Genomic DNA, 21,292 nt, shown 5'->3' with positions numbered 1-21,292 from the left:
TCTGCCTCCCAGGTTCCAGTGATTCTCCTGCCTCAGCTTCCTGGGTAGTTGGGATTACAGGCATGTGCCACCGTGCCTGGCTAATTTTTGTATTTTTAGTAGAGACAGGGTTTCACCATGTTGGTCAGGTTGGTATGGAACTGCTGACCTCAGATGATCCACCCTCCTTGGCCTCCCGAAGTGCTGGGATTACAGGCGAGAGCCACTGTGCCCAGCCTCTCCTTATAGTTCTATCAGTTTTTGCTTCACGTATTTTGAAGCTTTCTTATCAAGTACATAAACATTTAGGATTGCTATGTCTTCCTTATGAATTATCTCTTTATTATGAAATAACTTTCTTTATTCCTGGTAATATTCTTTGCTCTGAAATCTACTTTGACTGATATTAATATTGCCACTACAGCTTTCTTTTGACTGGTGTTAGCATGGCATATCTTTTCTTTTACATTTAACTTATTTGTATCTCTACATTTAAAGTGTGTTTCTTGCAGGTAGCATGTATTTGAATCTTGTTTTCTTATCCAATCTGACAATCTCCACCTTTTAACCAGAATAATTAGAGCATTTACATTTAACGTGATTATTGATATGGTTAGGTTAAAGTCCATCATTTTAGTATTTTCTATTTCTTCTTCTTCTTCTTCTTTTATTTTTTACAGATGAGGTCTTGCTCTGTCACTAAGGCTGGAGTGCAGTAGCATGATCATAGTTTACTGCAGCCTCAAACTTCTGGGCTCAAGTGATTCTCCCACCTTAGCCTCCCAAGTAGCTGGGAATACAAACATGTGCCACTATGCCTGGCTAATTTTTTTTTTTTTAAGAAATGCGGTCTTGCCCAGGTTGATCTTAAACTCCTACGCTCAAGTGATCCTCCTGCCTCAGCCTCCTGAGTAGCTAGGATCACAGGTGCAAGCCACTGCACCCAGTTCTATTTCTCCTTTCTGATTTTGATTCCCTTCCTTGATTTCTCTGCCATATTTTGGATTACTTTTTCTGATTTCATTTCATCGCCTCTGTTGGCTTATTAGCTATACTTCTGTTTTGTTATTTTAGTGCTTGCTTTAGGGTTTATAATATATGTTTTTAACTCATCAGTCTACCTTTATACTTCACATGCACTATTGAGAGGTGAAGCCGGCTGGGCTTCTGGGTTGGGTGGGGACTTGGAGAACTTTTCTGTCTAGCTAAAGGATTGTAAACACACCAATCAGCACTCTGTGTCTAGCTAAATGTTTGTAAACACACCAATCAGCACTCTGTAAAAACGCACCAATCAGCACTCTGTGTCTAGTTAAAGGTTTGTAAACGCACCAATCAGCACTCTGTAAAATGGAACAATCAGCAGGACGTGGGTGGGGCCAAATAAGGGAATAAAAGCTGGGCACCTGAGCCAGCAGCAGCAACTCTCTTGGGTCCCCTTCCACGCTGTGGAAGCTTTGTTCTTTCGCTCTTCACAATAAATCTTGCTGCTGCTCCCTCTTTGGGCCCGCACTACCTTTATGAGCTGTAATACTCAAAGCAAAGGTCTGCAGCTTCACTCCTGAAGTCAGTGAGACCACGAACCCACAGGGAGGAACAAACAACTCCAGACACGTCACCTTTAAGAGCTGTAACACTCACTGTGAAGGTCTGCAGCTTCACTCCTGAAGTCAGCGAGACTACGAACCCACTAGGAGGAATGAGCAACTCTGGACGTGCCACCTTTAAGAGCTGTAACACTCACTGCAAAGGTCTGCGGCTTCACTCGTGAAGTCAGCAAGACCATGAACCCGCCAGAAGGAAGAAACTCCAGACACATCTGAACATCTGAAGGAACAAACTCCAGACATACCATCTTTAAGTACTGTAACACTCACAGCGAGGGTTGTGGCTTCATTCTTGAAGTCAGCGAGACCAAGAACCCACCAGAAGGAACCAATTCTTCCAGACACACCGTGAGAACCTTATGATAGCAGATTACTATTTCTCCCCTCCAATCTTTATGTTGGCACACATTTTATTTTACATATATTTTAAATCCAATAATGTTATTATTCTTGGTTACACAGCCAATCGTCTTTTAAAAGATTTAAACAATAAGACAAATAGCATATATTTACCCACAAAGCTACTATTTCTAGTGATCTTCGTATTTTGTAAATAAAGATCTCTATTTGTAGACAGTATCTTGTTTAAAAAAAGATATTTTCACTGGGTACAGAATTCTAAGTTGACAGAGTTTTCTCTTCCATACCTCATTTTTAAATTACTAACCATAGTTTACTGATATTTCCATACTTTAAAGATGTTGCTACACCATATTCTTTTTGGAGTGTTTACAACAAGAATTCTCCTGTTATCTTTGTTCCTCTCGCTATAACAAGTTTTATTTCTCTGGCTGCTTTAACATTTTTTTCTTCATCACTGGTTTTTAGTAATTTGATTATAACATGCTTTGATGTCATTTTCTTTGTATTTCTTGAGCTTGTGTTTCACTGAGTTTCTTGGATGTGGTATTATAGTTGTTATCCAATTTGGAAGACTTTCAGCCATTACTTCCTTACACACACTCTAATTACATGAATACTAGAATTTTTAAAGTTGTCCCACAGGTAATTGAACTTCTTTTCAATTTTTAAAGTTCTTTTTCTGTGTTTTACTTTGAGTAGTTTCTTTTGCTACAGCTTCAAGTTCATTAATCTTTTTTTTTCCAGCAATATCTACGTCATTAATCCCATTCAGTGTATTTTTCATTTTAGACATGGTTGATTTCATTTCTAGAATTTTGATTTGGATCTTCTAATATCCTCCATATCTCTACCTAACTTTTTAAACATATGAAATACAGTTACAATTAACTCTGCTAATTCTACTGTCTTTGTCAGCTCTGGGTTGGTTTTGATTGAGTGATTATATTTGTCACTGTGGGTCATTTTTTTCTACTTTTTTGCATGCCTGGTAATCTTCTATTGGGTTTCACATTGCTTAGTACTGAATATTTATGTATTGATGTCAGTATTATCAAGCTTTGTTCTGGGTGCATTATATATTTGGAAACAGTTTGATCCTTTTGGGTAATAATTTATGATTTTTTTAGACTGGTCCAGAGCACCGTTTAGTCTAGAGCTGATTAGATGCCACTAAGACAAAACTCTTCTAAGTACTCTACCTGATTCCCCATGAGTTATGAATTAGGAGGTTTTCCAGTCCGGGTGGTGGGAAGAGGCACTATTCTTGGCCCTGAGGGAGCACTAGGCACTGTTCCTTATAGCATTTTAGGGTGATTCCTTTCCCAGCGTCAGATAGCTTCCTCATGGCATGTGCTGATCAACAATCCGCTGAGTGTTTGAGAGGACTCTGTAGATCTCTGTAGGTCTCTCTTTGCACAGTTCTCCTCTCTCCAGTACTGTGTCCTCTGAACTCTAGCCTCCTTGATCTCCTTGGACTCTCAGCTCCACTTCCTTAACTCAGGAAGTCTTCTGGGCTCTATCTTGGTTCGCCCTCCCTGCACCATGGCCTAGAAATTCTCCCAAGGCAATAAGCTGGGGCAACTATAGGGCTCACCTCATTTGTTTCCCATTTCTTAGAAATTATTGTTCTTTACTGCCTGATGTCCAGTATCTTAAAAACCAGTGTTTCATGTATTTTGCCTGGCCTTATTTATTTATTTATTTTTTGGTTGTTTTAGGCAGGAGGGCAAATTTATCTTACTTTATCTTGACCCAAATGTGATTTTATACCCACGTGTATGTTCCAATCAGGGCACTATTATATTATGACTACAATAAATGTGGTTGACTTAAACTTCCTGTGTTGGCAAGCTGTCATTTTTTCAGGGTTTGTATTTAATACATGTTTGTCAAAGGTAATAAGTGATAACTCCCTTCCTTCTTGCTTCTATTACACTTTGTAGCCTGTTAGGGATGTACAGGTGCTCAATAAAATACTGGCCTATTATAGTAATATGAGCTTCTAAGTTCTTCTGAGGAAATTCAGTATATGTCATAAATTGACTGTGTTAATTTAACAAAAAGGAAGTGCAAAAAGGAACATGGAAGTAGGGATCTGGTAGACTTGGGCCTTTTATGGCAACACAGGTTTATTCATTAGTGAAGCTAAAACTACGGAATGGAGAAAGCAGGTCAGAATTGTGGACTGCTTTCATTCCCACTATGGATAATCTTTGCATGGGAGAAACTGACCACCTAACATGGGATGTGCACAGGAAACTGCAGATTCCAGGCACTTTAGCAGTTGGGTCTCTGTTGTGCCATCAGCTTGGTGCTCTGGAGGGGCCTCCATGTTCAGTTGCCAAGCAGCCCAGCAGGGCTCCCAGGGAGTAGGGAAAGTGGGCCAGCCCACCAGCCAGCCACTGTTCATGCTCACTTGGCAGGAGGTGCAGAGGGCAGGCCCACTCAGAGCCAGCTGGCTGACTCCCATTTGCAGGACCAGTGAGTCTCGGCCAAACTGCCTCGCTTCCGTTCTCTGGCTACGCGGTCCCCAGTGCAGCTTCTGGTGGAAGGAAAGGCAGCTGGCACAAACAAACAGCCCCTCAATCCTGTTCTTGACATGCTGTTGCCAAAATTCAGTTTGAAGGAACAAAAGGCAAACATAAACCTCAGCTCCTGCTGGAGAAGTTGTTTAAGCTAAAAGAAACCGAAGGGAGTGAGCGGCTCAGCTGCTCTAATTTACTCACACATTTCTGCTGTCAAACTGCAGGAAAGATTCCCCTCTGGAAAAAAAGGAAACCTCTTCGAGACATCTGTCAACCCATTTCTGAAAAGTCAGCTTCCACACTTGGTGACTCTAAAAAAGGGAGGTGTCAGGAGTGCTGGCAGTAGTGACATCTTTTGCAGTTAGTAGCTTGGATGCTGGCTGGCTGGCTGGCTGGCTGGGTGGGCTCGTGATAGAGGTGCCTGAGACCTCCTTAGCTCCACTCCCACCCACCTGGAACAGGAATTGCACAGCTTATTGATGCCAGGGGCCCATCCGCCAGGCTGGGGGAACCTATGGACACTTCTCAGAGCAATGCTCATACTCCAAAAAATGTACCAGATTTTAAATAAAACCAATTAGACTGAAATATAGTTATCAAAATGTATTCAAAGCCAAGTGTGATGAGGTTTTGCCTGTAATCTCAGCTCCTCAGGAGGCTGAGGCAAGGGGATCGCTTGAGGCCAGGAGTTCAAGACCAGCCTCGGCAACATAGCAAGACCTTGTCTCAAAAACAACAACAAAAAAAAAAAAAAAGAGAAGAAACACGATCTAGTGGTAAAAGAAATGATAAATGATTGAAGTGATGGATTTCCCAATTACCTTGATTTGATCATTACATATTGTATGCTCATATCAAAGCATCACATGTATCTCATAAATATATACAATCATTATATAGCCATAATAATTAAAAATAAAAAGTAAATATCAAAAAAAAAAAAGATCAGTGGTAGTTCTAAAAACTACCTCCATTTCCAAGTAGTGATGAGTGTCCATGGGATTCAAGAGGTCTGTAAGTGATGTGAAAGCAAATGCTTTCCTTGGGGGACATCACAGGGCTTTGTGGATCACATTCACAACTGAAGGGAACACCAAATTGCAGATAAAGCTTAATTTAAAAAAAAATTCAACATTTTTCTCATCCAACTTTACAGACTCCCCTGAATTCTACTGAGGGACACATCTGTGGATCCCAGGACTCTGCGATGAAGAAAAGGTTTCTTTTTCTGGACTGTCAGGAAAGAGCACTACAATGGGAGACAAAGGGGTGAGGTCCTCATCCTGGCTCCAATTCCTAAGTCCTAAGCCAGAGAACATGTGCTGTCTGGCCTGGAGGCCTCTAGGGCCAGGCCACTCTCTCTACCCACAGTGCTCTTGCTCACCCTCGTGCCCTGGCCAGTCCTAGTTGTTCCTTTCAGAGGCTGTAGATAGCACCCCTTCAGAAGGCCTTCCTAGCTTTCAAAGGGCAGGCACAGGGTCAGGGTATCCTCTGTGGTCCCAAAGCACCCTGTGCCCAACCCTATTATTGATCTTCTCAACTATGGTGTAATGCCCAGCTCATGTCATCCGTCCCCACCTCTTGCACAAGAGTGGGAGTTCCTTTGAGGCAACACTAATGATTCATTTATCTTTGTGATCCTAGTGTCAAGCACAGGGCTTGGCACATAGAAGACCTACATATTTACTATGAGTAGATGAAAGAATGGAAGAAAGCTGCGACCACACCCAGCCTGTGTCTCTCTCTCACTGCAGAAATATTCATTTCACACCAGTGATTCTCAACCTTCATTATATATGAGAATTGCTTTTGGAGATCTTAGAAAATACTGAGATCCAGGTAACAACCTCAGAGATTCAGATTTTAGTGGTCTGGGGTAGGGTCCTAGCCTTTGTATTTTAAAAAACCATCCAGGTGCAGCCAGGGTTGAGAACCCACAGTACCACAAGAACAGCAGCTGTGGTGAGAGAACAATGAATGAACTCACCAGGTGAACTTCTTTCCTAGATTCAGAAAGATGAAATTAGTGCAGAACTCAGAACTCCGCAAGGAGCTAAATACATACATTGAGTTTCTGACCCTCAGAAGTCAGGTTACAGTTCCAAATCCAGTAACATCTGTGATAGCTGAACTACAAACAGTCTAGACTTACATCAAAAAATCTGGGGCTCGGCCAGGCACGGTGGGTCACACCTGTAATCCTGACACTTTGGGAGGCTGAGACAGGAAGATCACTTGAGTCTGGGAGTTCAAAACCAGGCTAGGCAGCATAATGAGATCCCATCTCTACCAAAAATACAAAAAATTCGCCAGCAGTGGTGGCACACACCTGTGGTCCCAGCTACATGGGAGGCTGAGGTGGGAGGACTGTTTGAGCTCAGGAGGCAGAGTAAGCTGCCAAACATGTTACCAAGATGAAGTCTTTAGCACGGCATTCTACTGATTGAGTTCTTATAGCTGGAAAGATCTTTATGGTTCAGTGATTAAAACCATAGATTCTAGAGCCAGACTCCCTGGGTTCAAATTCTGGCTCCATCTCTTTTCAGCTATGTTATCCTATGCAAATTACTTAATCTTTTTGTGCCTCAATTCCTCATCTGTGAAATGGTTATAATAACAGTACCTACCTCACAGGGATTTTAGAAGATTTGACTGAGTTAATATACTTAAAATACCTGAAACAGTGGTTCTCAAATGCAAGCATGCATCAGAATCTCCTGGAGGCCTTGTTAAAACACTGATTGCCGGACCCTTCCCCATAGCTTTGATTCGGTAAATCTGGGCTGTTGTCCAAGAAACTGCAGGTCTACCAAATTCCTAAGTGATGCTGATGTTGCTGGTCTGGGAACCACACTTTGAGAACCACTGGCTTAGAAAAATGCCTGGCATATAGTGAGCAACAAATAAATGTTAGCTTTTATTATCTTTTCCTGGGCTCTGTTTTCTCAGTCCCTGAGCAAAACTTACGCTCCAGTGCTACTCAGTACTACCTTCATGTGGAAGCAATTCTGAAATCTACTTGCAGTGATTCTCAAAGTGTGGTCCCAAGATAAGGAGCACCAGAATCCCCAGGGAGCCTGTTTGAAATGCAAGTTCTTGGGCCCCCATCCAGACCTACTAATCAACAGCTTTGAGGCTCAATATCCTGTGTCCTAACAACCCTCCAAGTGATTCTAATGTATCTCAAGTTTAAGAACGGCTCTACCAGAAAATCACCATCATCACAATGACCCTTATTGAAAATGTACGGGGAGGCAGGATAGCTTAAAGTCCAGGGTATAGTTTTTGATTGAACTGGAGTCTAAGGCCTGGCTCAGCCTGTTAATCACCTTATGGCCTTAAGTGAATTATGACCCTCCTTTAAGCCCCAGTTTTCTCACTGTAAAATTGGCATCATTACAGGACCTACCTGACAGCAACCTGAGATGATACAAATAAAGTGTTTGGCACATACTACCGGTTCAAAGAATGTTAGCTGCCACTGTTATCAGCTTTATAATCATTCTGATATGTCTGCTCTCAATGTGAATAGAGATGGTTTATAACAAAGACAGAAATATAAGAAAGATTTTTTAAAAAAGAAATAAAAACATCACATAGAAAATGAAGAGAATGAAAGTTAAAAACTTCATGACAACTTGTCCTCTACATTGGGGTCTGAACTTCCCTTCAGCCCAGAGCAAAAGGGGAAATGCAGAGGCTTCATAGTTCCAACTCCCTGAAAAGAGGAAGGAGGCTGGCTCTTCTGAAGCGACAGTATTATCCCTTACCCCTCAACACCACGAACCTTTGCACAAATGCCTGTGTAAGAGGAGGGAGTCTCCGTCAGCAGGGCTCCATGTACCTGCTTCTTTAATTAATTCTCAACAAGGCCAGGGGCAACATCCTTAGATCTCAGAATTTAAGAGATGTTACACTCACTTTGGGTGCCGGATATCTGGGAGAGAGCGATTCAAGGAGATTTTGTCACTGACGTAGATGTTAAATCCATTTTCTCGGTACGCCTGATCCACTCTCTCAGCATCGGTCATGGGGTAAGGTCTTCCTTGTTCTCCATTTCCTAGAAGCAAAGAGTAAATTCGATGTTGCTAATGGGGGTACTGTATATGGAGTGGGGCAAAAGGATGAAAAATATGATTAAACCACCAACATAAAACTTGACTTGGATGTACAGCATAGCTCAGATTTTGCAGTGGGAAGTACAAAGAGTAAGAGAGGAGCAAGCATTTATTCAGCCACTTTGCACATCTTGTTCTCATGTAATCACAGTGGCTCTGTGGGGTGGACATGAGACATCTCATTCCATAGAAAGATAATCTGAGACTCAGAAAGGTTATCAAATCAGGAGTATGGATTCCAAAGCCCACATTCCCCTCACTCCGTCAGGAGCTCCAAAGACCCATGCCCTCGGAGACCAGTCACTGGACAGCTAGGTCCACCATCTGTGAGTGGATCAACCTTGGGCCAAGTCCCACCAGCTTTCAGAGCTAAAGCTTCGCCCTCCGATAACCACAGCACACTTGGAAGAGTCAAATGAGAGCTGCCTATTCGAAAGCTTTTTGTAAAGTATAAAACACCTCATAAACACGAGAAAGATGATTACTGTAGGTAAGGCAAACTTTAAAAGTAAATCAAAATTGCCATAAATGATAAAAGATGCTTTGATTTTATTTTTGTTTTTAGGCCAGCAAACAAATTAAGATCTGCCTACTCTAAACCAGGAGTGCCTGAAAAGTGTTGCTTTGAGTCATGGATTTGGGTGGGTTAAAGTGCTAGCTTTCCTCTCTCTGCACAACCCATCTGGAGAAGGAGTCTGATACTCTGGGAAATTTTTCTCTAGGTTCCCAGTGTACATATGGTAAGAGGGAATGTCCACATCCACCCCTGCAATAGTAGCTTAAGAATCTGTCATTGATGGCTGGACGTGGTGGCTCACGCCTGTAATCCCAGCACTTTGGGAGGCCGAGGCAGGCGGATCACGAGGTCAGGAGATCAAGACCATCCTGGCTAACATGGTGAAACCCCGTCTCTACTAAAAATACAAAAAAAGTTAGCTGGGCGTGGTGGTGGGTGCCTGTAGTCCCAGCTACTCAGGAGGCTGAGGCAGGAGAATGGTGTGAACCCAGGAGGCGGAGCTTGCAGTGAGCCGAGATTATGCCACTGCACTCCAGCCTGGGCGACAGAGCGAGACTCTGTCTCAAAAAAAAAAAAGGATCTGTCATTGGTGAGGATCTTGAAGAAATGGCAATAAAACCAGCTGGTTAAAAATCATCTTGCCTTCCAGAGCTTGTGGTCTGAGCAACACCTATTTACTCTGCAAAGTAAACATTGAGAAAGTCAGATATCCAGGAAGGTGCAAGCTGAGATGTGGAGCCGAAGGGCTCTGACTACTCCAATCCAGTCAGACAAGAAACAGGACTCCGTCATCTACAGTTTGTAATGCTTCATAAGACATCACTGATTAGACCCCAGGACAGATAACATGAGGGATCCAAATGCAGTAAGCAGGAGACCAGAAGTGTTTGCTCAGGGAGGGAAGCTTCAAGAGGGCAATACAGGAGAGCAATTCAGAGTTCAGGTTCTGGAGCCAGATGGAGTGGAGTTCCAAGGCCAGCCCTACCCGTCCCCAGCTATGTCATCTTGGGCATGCCGTCAGCCTTTCTGAGTCTGAAGATTTTGCCTTTTGTATTAATTAGAATGAGGAGGTTCAATGTGAATGATGTGATGATTAAGGAGATAATGCAGGCAAGATGCCTGGCACATAATTAGCATTCGACAGATGCTGGTTATTATTATTCTTAATGTCTCCACTGCTGGTTACTCTTGTCTTGCTGTTTAGCCCAATGTTCTAATAATTCTGGTATGTCTGGCAAATCAGCTCTTCTCAAACGTTTTCTTTCTTAATTTAAGCAGCACCGGCTGGGCATGGTGGCTCACACCTGTAATCCCAGCACTTTGGGAGGCTGAGGTGGGCAGATCACTTGAGGACAGAAGTTTGAGACCAGCCTGGCCAACATAGTGAAACCCTGACTCTACTAAAAATACAAAAATTAGCCTGGTATGGTGGCACGGGTCTGTAATCCCAGTTACTTGGGAGGCTGAGGCAGAAGAATCACTTGAACCTGGGAGGCAGAGGTTGCAGTGAGCAAAGATTGCACCACTGAATTCCAGCTTGGGTGACAGAGCGAGACTCCATCTTAAAAAAAAAAAAAAAAAAAAAGAGCAGCACCCATTCCCCATTTTCTGGCATCTCTAGATTTCTCTTTTCATCAGTTAAGTTATTGTACCAGCTCTATTCAGAACCTTGTGGTAAGTTGGTTTTGTCATAATGTAATTTTAAAAAAATCAATAGTGGTGGGAGCCTTTAATGGAGATAAAAATGAATAAAATATTAATACCAATGCCTTAGATTTCTATAGTGCTTTCTAGTATTGCAAAGCTACTACATATTCATTGCTTTATTTGGCACCTCACAATAACATCCTGAGGTTGTCAAAGCAGGAAGCATGAGTCCCACGGACAGATGGAAAACCTGAGGCTCTGGGAGTATGGACTTTAACTGCTGATTAGATGGCTGTAAGTGGCATCAGAGCTGCTCTCCTGACTCCTTAGTCTAGGCTCCCTAGAGTTGATTCTCCATATAATTTCTGTACCACCTTACCCCAACCCTTCCCAACTGGCCAGTATAAACGGAACTGCTCCCAAGACTAATTAGCCACAGAAAACTTTAGCTGAAGCCCTCTAAGTTGACTCAGTCTCATGGCTGCTGTGTCAGGTAGGAATCAACTCTGCCCTCCCTCCAGACCTGGGTTCAAATTCCAAGTCTGCCTCTTTCTTTCTGTGCAACAGTGGGCAGATTACCACCCCTCTTAGAGCCACAGGTCCCTTCTTATTAAATGGGCCATAAAGGTTGATCTGAGGTTTCACAGAGGAAATTTCCAAGTACAGAGCATGGATCTTCCTCACAACAGGTGTTCAATAAATGGTGGCTCCTGTTATTACTGCTCCTTGTTTTAGTTGTAATCCCGTAAGGGAGAGACATTTCTATCCTATGAAAATAAAATACAAAATATCCTGTATGAGGGAGACATTTTCTATCACCCAATAAAGGTGGCAGGCAAATTCTTGCAGGCAGCACATCTGGTGATGGGAGTGGAAAAAGGGGTCAGCTAACCAGTGAAGAGGGGCATCTGGGAATCAGGGGAAGGGATGGTGGCTGACGGGGAGGGAGCCAACAGGAGGTCCAGACACCCCTACTAAACACACACACGAACACACACACACCCCCACACACACGTAAGCATATGTGCATATGCCCTTCACAGAGCCCACCCATGGCCAATCCCGCCCTCCATACCTACGCGCTGAGTGTCCCTCCGGATGGCCTCCTTGTCATGCCAGTCCTTCAGCTTCTGTCCATCTCCCGGGAAAAACGCCTTATTTTGTCGACTGTGTGAGCCCTTTAAAAAAAGACAAAAACTATGAAAAATAGAAAAGGGCAAATAAGTTCAGTAACACAGGCCCAGGAGTTACACTGCCTAAGGGAGCTTTTTATTGACCAAATGCCTGTCATCTTGTGTTCCTTTATCCACTCCCTCAGTATACCTTTGTTGGTGCCTTGCCATGTGCCAGCCAGGTGTGCAAACGTCAGCAAGATGACAGGAACGCAGCGTCTACCTTTCGGGAACTCACAAATCAGTGGTGGAGAAAAAAGATGATCGCATTCTTTTCACCCACAGGAGAAAGTGCGCAGTGTGGTGACACCCAACAGAAATATAACATGAGCCACATATGTAACTTGAAATTTTCCAGTATCCACATTTAAAGAAGGAGGTGAAGTTGTTTTAATAATGTACTCTACCTAAAATATTACCACTTCAACATGCAATCAATGTAGTAAACTGATTAAGGTATTTTACATTTTTTGGTGGGGGGGTGAGTGGTGGGAGACAAGGTCTCACTCTGTTGGCCAGGCTAGAGTGCAGTAGCACCATGACGGCTCACTGCAGGCTCGAACTCCTGGGCTCAAACGATTCTCCATCCGCAACCTCCTGAGTAGCTGGGACTACAGGTACGTGCTACCATACCCGCTAATTACTTTTTGTAGCGATGGGGTCACCCTATGTTACCCAGGCTGTTCTTGAACTCCTGGGGTCAAGCTGTCCTCCCACCTCAGCCTCCCAAAGTGCTGGGATTACAGGCATGAGCCACCATGTCCGACCTACATTCTTTTTCTTTGTACTGCCTTTGAAATCCAGTGTGTATTTTACACTTGTGGTCATCCCAATTCAGACTCATTTCAAGTGTTCAACAGTTGCATGTGGCTAATCGCTACATATTGGATAGGGGAAGGGCTCAGAGAATGCACCACATGAGTTCAGTTCCACTGGGGAGAAATGGGAGAATGTTTCATGGAGCTGAGTGCATTTGGGCTGGGTCTCAGACAGGTCAACAGGAGAGGCAGGCAAGACAAACATCCTGGGCACTGACTTGTGACGTTTGGGTGGAGAAAGGCAAAGCTGTGTGTGGCCCAAGGAGAAGGAGTGCCGTAAGCAAGAGCAGAAGGCAGGTCTTGGTCATCTCTGTGGTCCTGAGGGCCCAGCTCCAAAGAGAATAAATGTGTGGCAAATGGGCATGGACTGTATGAAGAAGCAATTGAACAGCTGAAAGGAGAAAAAAAAGAAAAAAAAAAAAAATATATATATATATACATGGCAGCCCCAAGAGAGCAGCCCCCACGGCCTGGGCTCTGACAGCATTTATCATTTACCTGGGGAGGTGAGCCCATCCTTACGGGCTCAATACTTCCCATTAGGAAGTAGTTTCCCTAATTAAAGGAGGCTGCATTTCAGTGACTGGGGTCAGCAGAAGGAACCTGATACTTTCTCAAGCCAACAGTGAAGTCAAAGGCCTCCAGGCCCAGAGCCTTCCCCAGGTAATGCTGCACCACACAGCTACTTACATATATTCCATGTTCATGTAAATACTTTCTGAATCACCTTGCCCATTACAAATCTTGCAGACTTGTTCTTGCCACCGTGGCAGGCAGAATCCAATAGTCCTCTTTCCGATATAATTAACTTCAAAGGCCCGGATGTGTGGTATGCTGGACCTTAGTGCTAACAAGAAGCCCCCTGAATAAAATCATCCCTGCGCGTGTTTATTAAGCCTCTGGTTGATCCTTGTGTTAGCAGGCTTTCCACAATGGCTCAACATCTTTATAACAGCTCTAGTAATAATAACAGTCCTTTGTATTCTCTCTCCTATAGACCTCTCTGAATTGCAAGAAGATAATTCTGAAACTTGGTGTGTTAGATGTCTTGGTTAGAGAAGGGGAAAAAAAAACTACAAAAACTAAGGCCACATGCTTTCAACAGTTCTCAGGGTTCTTTGAAATCACAGAAGCTGAGCTGGAAGGTCCTTATGGAACCATCTAATCAGTTCAGGATACAGTTCCACAGGAGCGGCCCCCGGCACTGCCTTGGGAAGAGGAAGGCTGAGAGTAGGGGCTTGCTCTGCCCGCTCTTCAATCAGAGCAACAACACATCTGTTTTATGTACTGGGGTTCCATGTGGGATTTCATTTGAAGACAGTTCTTCTGCTAAAAATAAATAGATACCAAATTTCCTACACAAGTAAACAAATATATTTGGAAGCTGAGCTAGGACCACTTCCCCATACCACAGACAAAGAAACCAAGCCTTGGGGTAGGCCAGGAACCTGCCCAAGGTAATATTCTGCTTCTGTGATGTCAGAGTTGATCAGTTAGGGGCTAGTTAGCTCTCCTTTCTCCAGCCCTCCCTCCCAATCTCTTTTTCCTCTTCTGCTGCCCACAGATTGGAAACTTTGGTTGATTACTTCAGCCCACTGGTAGGACTGGAGGCTCTGCAAACTGAGGCTCCCTTAATGGAAGGCACAAAACTAAAGCCATGGTGCTCAAAAGGTTGTATGTGAAGGGTACAGGATGGGCACCACCTGGGAACTTGCCAGAAATGCAAATTCCCAGGGTCCTACCCTAGACCTCTAGAAGCAGAAGCTCTGGGGGTGGGGCCCGGCAATCCGTATTTTAGCAAGCCCTCGAAGAGATTCTGACACACGCTGAGGTTTGAGAACCACTGGTCTACAACGAAGCAGACGATAATCCTACCTGATCTGTGTTGGTCACATCAAGTTGAATAGGTAATTATCATAGACGGTTGCAAAACCCTGAGGCCTGTGGGCCAAATGTGGTCACTAGCAAACAACCTGGTGGCTTTCAAGGTGCTTTTTGTTTTGGTTTGGTTTTCTTAATTCTAGTGTGAAAATAGGGAGATTTCATATTGTTTTATCAAGATTTTTGGCTTCTCCTGAAAACCTAAAAGACATGCCAGTACTGGGCTGACTTCCCTCAGCTCATCAGCTGGGCTGTGTGGATGGGGAACGTCTCCCCAGTTTGCCACAGTCCCTACCATTCCTTATTGTATTTCGCCTGCCTCCCATCTCTCATTTTTGTTACATGCCTGGCCCTGGTGAGCTTGAAACATGCTGGGATATTCAGGAATGTATCCTGGTTGGGGAAGAGTAGAAACTACAAGGACTAGGAGACAAGAAGCCCTGGAGGACATGGGAGATGTTATTTTGTTCTATGAAGTCCTAAGGCTACACTGAGGACCAATGGTAGACGTTACTGAATGACTGAGGGGACTCAGACAGAGAAGAAATTGCAAAAGTCGGGTTGCTGCTAGGATGAAACAAGACCATTTGGAAGAAGATATTAGAAGTGGCCAGGAATAGAAAGACCGAGTGTCCATCAGGATGTGAAGGAGAAGAATCAAGTGCAGGGTTGGGACTAGTGCTTCTCAAATTTTAATGTGCAGGAGAATCATGTGGGGATCTTGTTAATACTGATTCTGGTACACTAGGTCTGGGGTGGGGCCTGAGATTCTGCATTTCTAACAAGAACCCAGGTGATGCTGACGCTGCTGGGCCACAAAAGACACTTTGAGTAGCAAGGGTTAGGCAACTTTAAAGGGCACTTCAAGAGTCTAAGATTCCATGAAGGGTACTATTTCCTCTACAAGCCTGCGAATGTCTTCCAGTGCTAGTGGGAATGGGGTACAGGGATAAATCTCACTGTTTTGATCTCACAGAAGTAAACCCCTAGAATCTTGTTCTCAAAACAAAACACTGGATTGCTGAACTGATGGCACTGAGAATTAAGGCTCCAAAATCCTGGGAGTTTCATACCTAACTCCACTGCCTTTGCCTTATGATGCACACTGCTCCCTCTATCCCTCCCTCCCTCCCAGGGTCTGCAGAGATGAACTATGCTGCTTTAGGTCTCATTGGTCCTTATATCTTCCCTAAACCAGGAGGACTTTGGACCCTACTGACACAAGGAGTTCTACATGTCTAAGCACGCAGCTGCTAGAGTCCTCAGCCATCTGAGCTAAGTAGCTGCTCAGAGACAATTAGTCTACCTCCGCTCATCTTACAGATAAAGGAACTGAAGTCCAAACAAGCCAAGCTACCCAACCAAGGCCTCACAGCAGACAAGAGGATAAAAACCATGTCCTTTGACTCCCAGGCTAGTTTTTAGTGGGAAAGAACCCTTGACTGTGACCTTGCACAAGCTACAGGAGTCACTGGTACCTCAATTTTCCCACCTGGAAAATGGAGTCAGCACTACCTGCCCAAAAGGTACTTTCAGATGAGCTGAGACAATCACAAACAGTATAGCCTGAGCGCTCTCCTAATTTACACATGGATTGAGGACACTGACTCCTTAAGGATTTTAAGAATCTACTGTAAATTGACATCTCACCAAATCATATAGATACAGAACTCAAATGTTATTGTATAGGTTAAAAAGTATTCCAGTTATAGGTCAGGGCCTTCAGTAGGGTGGAAAACAAGTTTCAGTCTTAAAATTATAGAGTTGGTCAGGAGTGGTGGCTCACGCTTGTAATCCCAATACTTTGGAAGGCTGAGGTGGGCGGATCACTTGAGGTCAGTTCGAGACCAGCCTGGCCAACATGGTGAAACTATGTCTCTACTTAAAAAAAAAAAAAAATTAGCTGAGTGTTGTGGCATATACCTGTAATCCCAGCTACTTGGGAGGCTGAGGCAGTAGAATCACTTGAACCCAGGAAGCAGAGGTTGTGCTGAGCTGCAATTTTGCCACTGTACTCCAGCCTGGGCAATGGAGTAAGACTCCGTCTCAAAAAAATAAATAAATAAATAAATAACAGAGTACATGGAGCCTGAAGGGCCCTAAGAATCCTATCCAAAAACCTTAACAGAAATTGTAGTTAATTTCAGGTGGTTTAGGAGCCCCTGAGGACAATCCATGGAATTTCTAGAGGTAGTGCAGATTAAGAAACCCCAGATCATCTGAACTATCACCAAATGTTTACTGACACCTACTCTGTACAAAGCAGTGTGTCAGGCACCAAGGATGCAGGTTTGACAGCACAGATACCGTGTAGGCCTAATGAGGTTTACAGAAAGATCAGTCTCTCTCAAAAGGTGGTTCTTGGAGAACCTGGACCCTTATTATAGATGCAAATTCAAACGCTGAATCCACTAAGTCAAAGTATCTACAGATAGGAGCCCAGGAAGATATCTTTTTTAGAAAACACATTCTCCATGTGATTCTAATTCACAATAAAGTTGGAAGACCTTTTGTCTAAACCTAGCAGGCTCATTTGACAGATATTAAATCTGAGGCTAAGAGAGTAGAATGAATTTGCCCTAAATCCTACAGCTTGTCAGCCCCAAGGACCAAACCAGAGCTCGCAGTTCTCTCCCTAGAATAGACTGTAAGCTTCTTGAAGGCAGGGGCATTACACCACTGCACTTTCCGAGGCCAATACCTGACTCATCTTAGGCCCTTGAAAAATACCAGCCGAATGAATGAATGAATGCTCTTCAATGGGGTGAATGAATGCTAGTTTAATGACTCAGAACATTCTGGTTTCAGAGTTAGAAAAACCTAGGTTTTACTTCCTCGGCAGGTGGACCCCAGTTTCCCTGACTGATAAATAGAGAAAACTAACAGAATAAGAGTATCTGTTGGGAGGATTAACTGAGCTAATCTGGCACAAAGTGTCCCAGTGTTTGGGACAAAGTTAGGTCCTCTTCTAGTAAAAGAGAGCTACTATCAATACATTATTTTTAGGGAAAGTTTATGAAAATATGGTATGTTCCAGTGTTTGTGATAACCATGTTTGGAGGAATAGGACAGCGGATAGGAATCTAATAAGAAAAACTGTGGGTCCTGCAGAGGCAACCTATCTAACACCTGATTCAATTCAACTGGCTCTTGCTGATATGATAACAGGATTTAGAGTTTCCTCATTAACAGGATGTCATATGCCCACGTCGAAACACAGTGTTCTTCAAGGAGAGAAAAAAGTCTTAGTTAATAGTGGCACTCTACAATAGAAACAAATGCCACAAGACCATTAACAACAAAAAAGGCAGGAACATTGCTTCTCAAAAGACAGCAATTCTTATGCAATAGCAATCACTTAATATTATGTAAAAGAGCACGTCTGGATTTTTCAATCCAGAGGTAATTTTAAGTTTCTTTAATTCTGTAGGCTCAAAGATTTGTCTACAAAAGCTGTGATTATTTTCCTTCAACAACCATCTTTTGCTACTTTGCTTTCCCTTGGTTCCTGATGTCCTTCTGCTACAGGAAGCAAAGGGGTGAGGAAGGAACATGGCAAGAGAAGTGAGCGGGAGTGTGTGGAGGAGACTGGCAGAATCAATGTGGAAATCACATTAAATAATAAATTGGCAATGGATTTTGACTGGCTGCTCTAAATAACTGCTTCTGGTATCTGCATGCTTTTACTTAACATTCCACTAAAATAATCGATTAGTGTTCAAACACACACACACACACACACACACAAATGGAATTTTAATCTTTGTTTAATCACTACTTAGCAGGCCTGGCAGCCTTTGGAGGTAGGAAAGAATAGTGGTGAAGCAAGCCAACTATATTCTGCTCAAGAAGGAAGATTTGTTAAAGTGCATACTCTAATCCCAACACTGCAGACTTGGCAAAGAGCATCTCTGGCCGAGCTGGCTAGTGTCTTCAAAACAATGAAAGGGCTGTATGCTCTCAAACAGCAATGTTGGAAGGAAAGCTGAGCAGGTCATCTGCTTCATCCACAGTCTGAGGCTGTGTTACAGACCAGGTTCTGCTGCAAATTTTAGGATGGCTTCCTTCCATCTTCCTCTCAAAGAACCCCACAAAGGCAATGAAATGATTTTGCTTTGAGGTTTAAATAACTATAATTTCAAACATCTGTTTATCTACCAAGTAGATTAATAAACTTTTCTCTCTCTCTGTGTCTCTCTCTCTCTCTCTCTTTCTCTCTCTCTCTCTCTCTCAAACACACACACACACACACACACACAAATGGAATTTTAATCTTTGTTTAATCACTACTTAGCAGGCCTGGCAGCCTTTGGAGGTAGGAAAGAATAGTGGTGAAGCAAGCCAACTATATTCTGCTCAAGAAGGAAGATTTGTTAAAGTGCATACTCTAATCCCAACACTGCAGACTTGGCAAAGAGCATCTCTGGCCGAGCTGGCTAGTGTCTTCAAAACAATGAAAGGGCTGTATGCTCTCAAACAGCAATGTTGGAAGGAAAGCTGAGCAGGTCATCTGCTTCATCCACAGTCTGAGGCTGTGTTACAGACCAGGTTCTGCTGCAAATTTTAGGATGGCTTCCTTCCATCTTCCTCTCAAAGAACCCCACAAAGGCAATGAAATGATTTTGCTTTGAGGTTTAAATAACTATAATTTCAAACATCTGTTTATCTACCAAGTAGATTAATAAACTTTTCTCTCTCTCTGTGTCTCTCTCTCTCTCTCTCTTTCTCTCTCTCTCTCTCTCTCACACACACACACACACACACACACACAAATGGAATTTTAATCTTTGTTTAATCACTACTTAGCAGGCCTGGCAGCCTTTGGAGGTAGGAAAGAATAGTGGTGAAGCAAGCCAACTATATTCTGCTCAAGAAGGAAGATTTGTTAAAGTGCATACTCTAATCCCAACACTGCAGACTTGGCAAAGAGCATCTCTGGCCGAGCTGGCTAGTGTCTTCAAAACAATGAAAGGGCTGTATGCTCTCAAACAGCAATGTTGGAAGGAAAGCTGAGCAGGTCATCTGCTTCATCCACAGTCTGAGGCTGTGTTACAGACCAGGTTCTGCTGCAAATTTTAGGATGGCTTCCTTCCATCTTCCTCTCAAAGAACCCCACAAAGGCAATGAAATGATTTTGCTTTGAGGTTTAAATAACTATAATTTCAAACATCTGTTTATCTACCAAGTAGATTAATAAACTTTTCTCTCTCTCTGTGTCTCTCTCTCTCTCTCTCTTTCTCTCTCTCTCTCTCTCACACACACACACACACACACACACACAGCACAAAGTAATCTCTTCAAGATTACCTTCAAGGTTACCTTCGAAGAGGACCAGGTAGGCCTTAATTTAGCTCAAAGCATAAAGTTTAAACAAGGGAGTGTGGACAATTAGATAAATGTACTTTCTTCCTGAATTTCAAGGACATAAGCTGGATTGTTTTTATTAATTCATTCATCCAAAAAATGAAATATTGAGGGCCTACTATGGCCAAAGACCTCTGGGAGGGACAAAGATGAACAAGGTAGTCCATGGCCTCCACAGACAGCTATGAGACAAGTTTATAAGGAAGGAAAACACACACACACACATATACAAGCCTACAACATAGTGCCTTGAAAGCTGTACAGATAAATTCAATAGATATTTACAAAAGCCAAAAATTAAATTCTACCTGGGATGATTGGGGAAGAATTCCTACAGAAGCAGAGTCTTTGACAGGAACCTGGGAGAAGGGGTAGGATTTTAACTGGTAGCAGTTGAGGGGTGGGGGTTGGGGGTGGAATCTAGCTAGAGGGAAAGTATGTGGAAAGAATGGGAGTTAGAAAGTGAAGGGCATATTTACTTAATGGCAAGGAGCCTGATACAGCTGGAGTGAGCAGGATGCAAAAGAGAGTCATGAGCAATAAGACCAGGAAGGAAGTCTGGACCAGAATTGGAGGGCCTTACATCTGAGCTGCTTGGCAGGTGGGAGCCACAGTAAGTCTTTGAGCAAGGAACAGGCTGAAGTAGAGCTCCAAGAATAAAATACGTTACTACCTATCCACTTTCAGTTAATCTCAGAATCCTCCTCCTCCCATGAGAAATGCAAGGAGAGAGACGATTTTGTTTCCCCTTTTCATTGGCTGAGGATCATTCATTCTGGTACCCCACAGTCAGACTTAGGTGAGGCTGACCCAACTCTAGCACCTATCCAGTAGGCTGCTGTTTTGAGAAAACTTAACTTTCACTATAACCAGGATCAAGCTGTATGAGAAAATAATCAAACCTGAATGGCACTATTTATGAATGGAAGGAGGCACTACAACCCAGCAACCACGAGACTACATCCGCTGGGCCCATGTCAGGCAAGTCCTGTTGGTCCAATAAGCAATGGGGCTGTGTCTGTTGTCCCTGCTCCAGTAACTCCATTGTCTCAACACCAGGATGTTGAAATCTGAAATCTGGCCCTTCCCTAAGAGGGGAAGGTCACTCACAGATAGGAGCCATTGTTTCAAAGGACTGATCCTGTGTTTCCAAGGACAAAACCATACCAACCCTCCAATTCCTTTGTTTGGTGTAGGTGGCTCTAGAAAAGGTCATTTGCTATGTAAGGCGTGAAAGCTCATTAAAAGACTTTAAACAGTAGGGAGGGGAAAAAAAGCCAAGATACTTTGGAATGCCTGTT

The 21,292-nt window shown here is 43.3% G+C and overlaps 1 protein-coding gene across 4 annotated transcripts in view; it reads right to left on the bottom strand.

Annotated features, from left to right (window-relative positions):
- GALNT10 (polypeptide N-acetylgalactosaminyltransferase 10) overlaps window positions 1-21,292 on the bottom strand; it is a 233,254-nt gene that overhangs the window by 117,916 nt on the left and 94,046 nt on the right. For all 4 annotated transcript variants that reach the window (XM_033180692.1, XM_033180691.1, XM_033180688.1 and 1 more), the window contains exons 2-3: window positions 11,832-11,934; window positions 8,396-8,534 (exon numbers count right to left, since the gene is read on the bottom strand). In XM_033180692.1, the coding sequence (XP_033036583.1) occupies window positions 8,396-8,534; window positions 11,832-11,934 (242 nt within the window). The remainder of the gene's footprint in view (window positions 1-8,395; window positions 8,535-11,831; window positions 11,935-21,292) is intronic.

Source organism: Trachypithecus francoisi, unplaced genomic scaffold (genome assembly GCF_009764315.1).
Source record: "Trachypithecus francoisi isolate TF-2019V2 unplaced genomic scaffold, Tfra_2.0 Lachesis_group2, whole genome shotgun sequence".
Lineage (NCBI taxonomy): Eukaryota > Metazoa > Chordata > Mammalia > Primates > Cercopithecidae > Trachypithecus > Trachypithecus francoisi.
The sequence above is the reverse complement of the archived record's forward strand: the minus strand, read 5'-3'. Positions and strand labels throughout refer to the sequence as shown.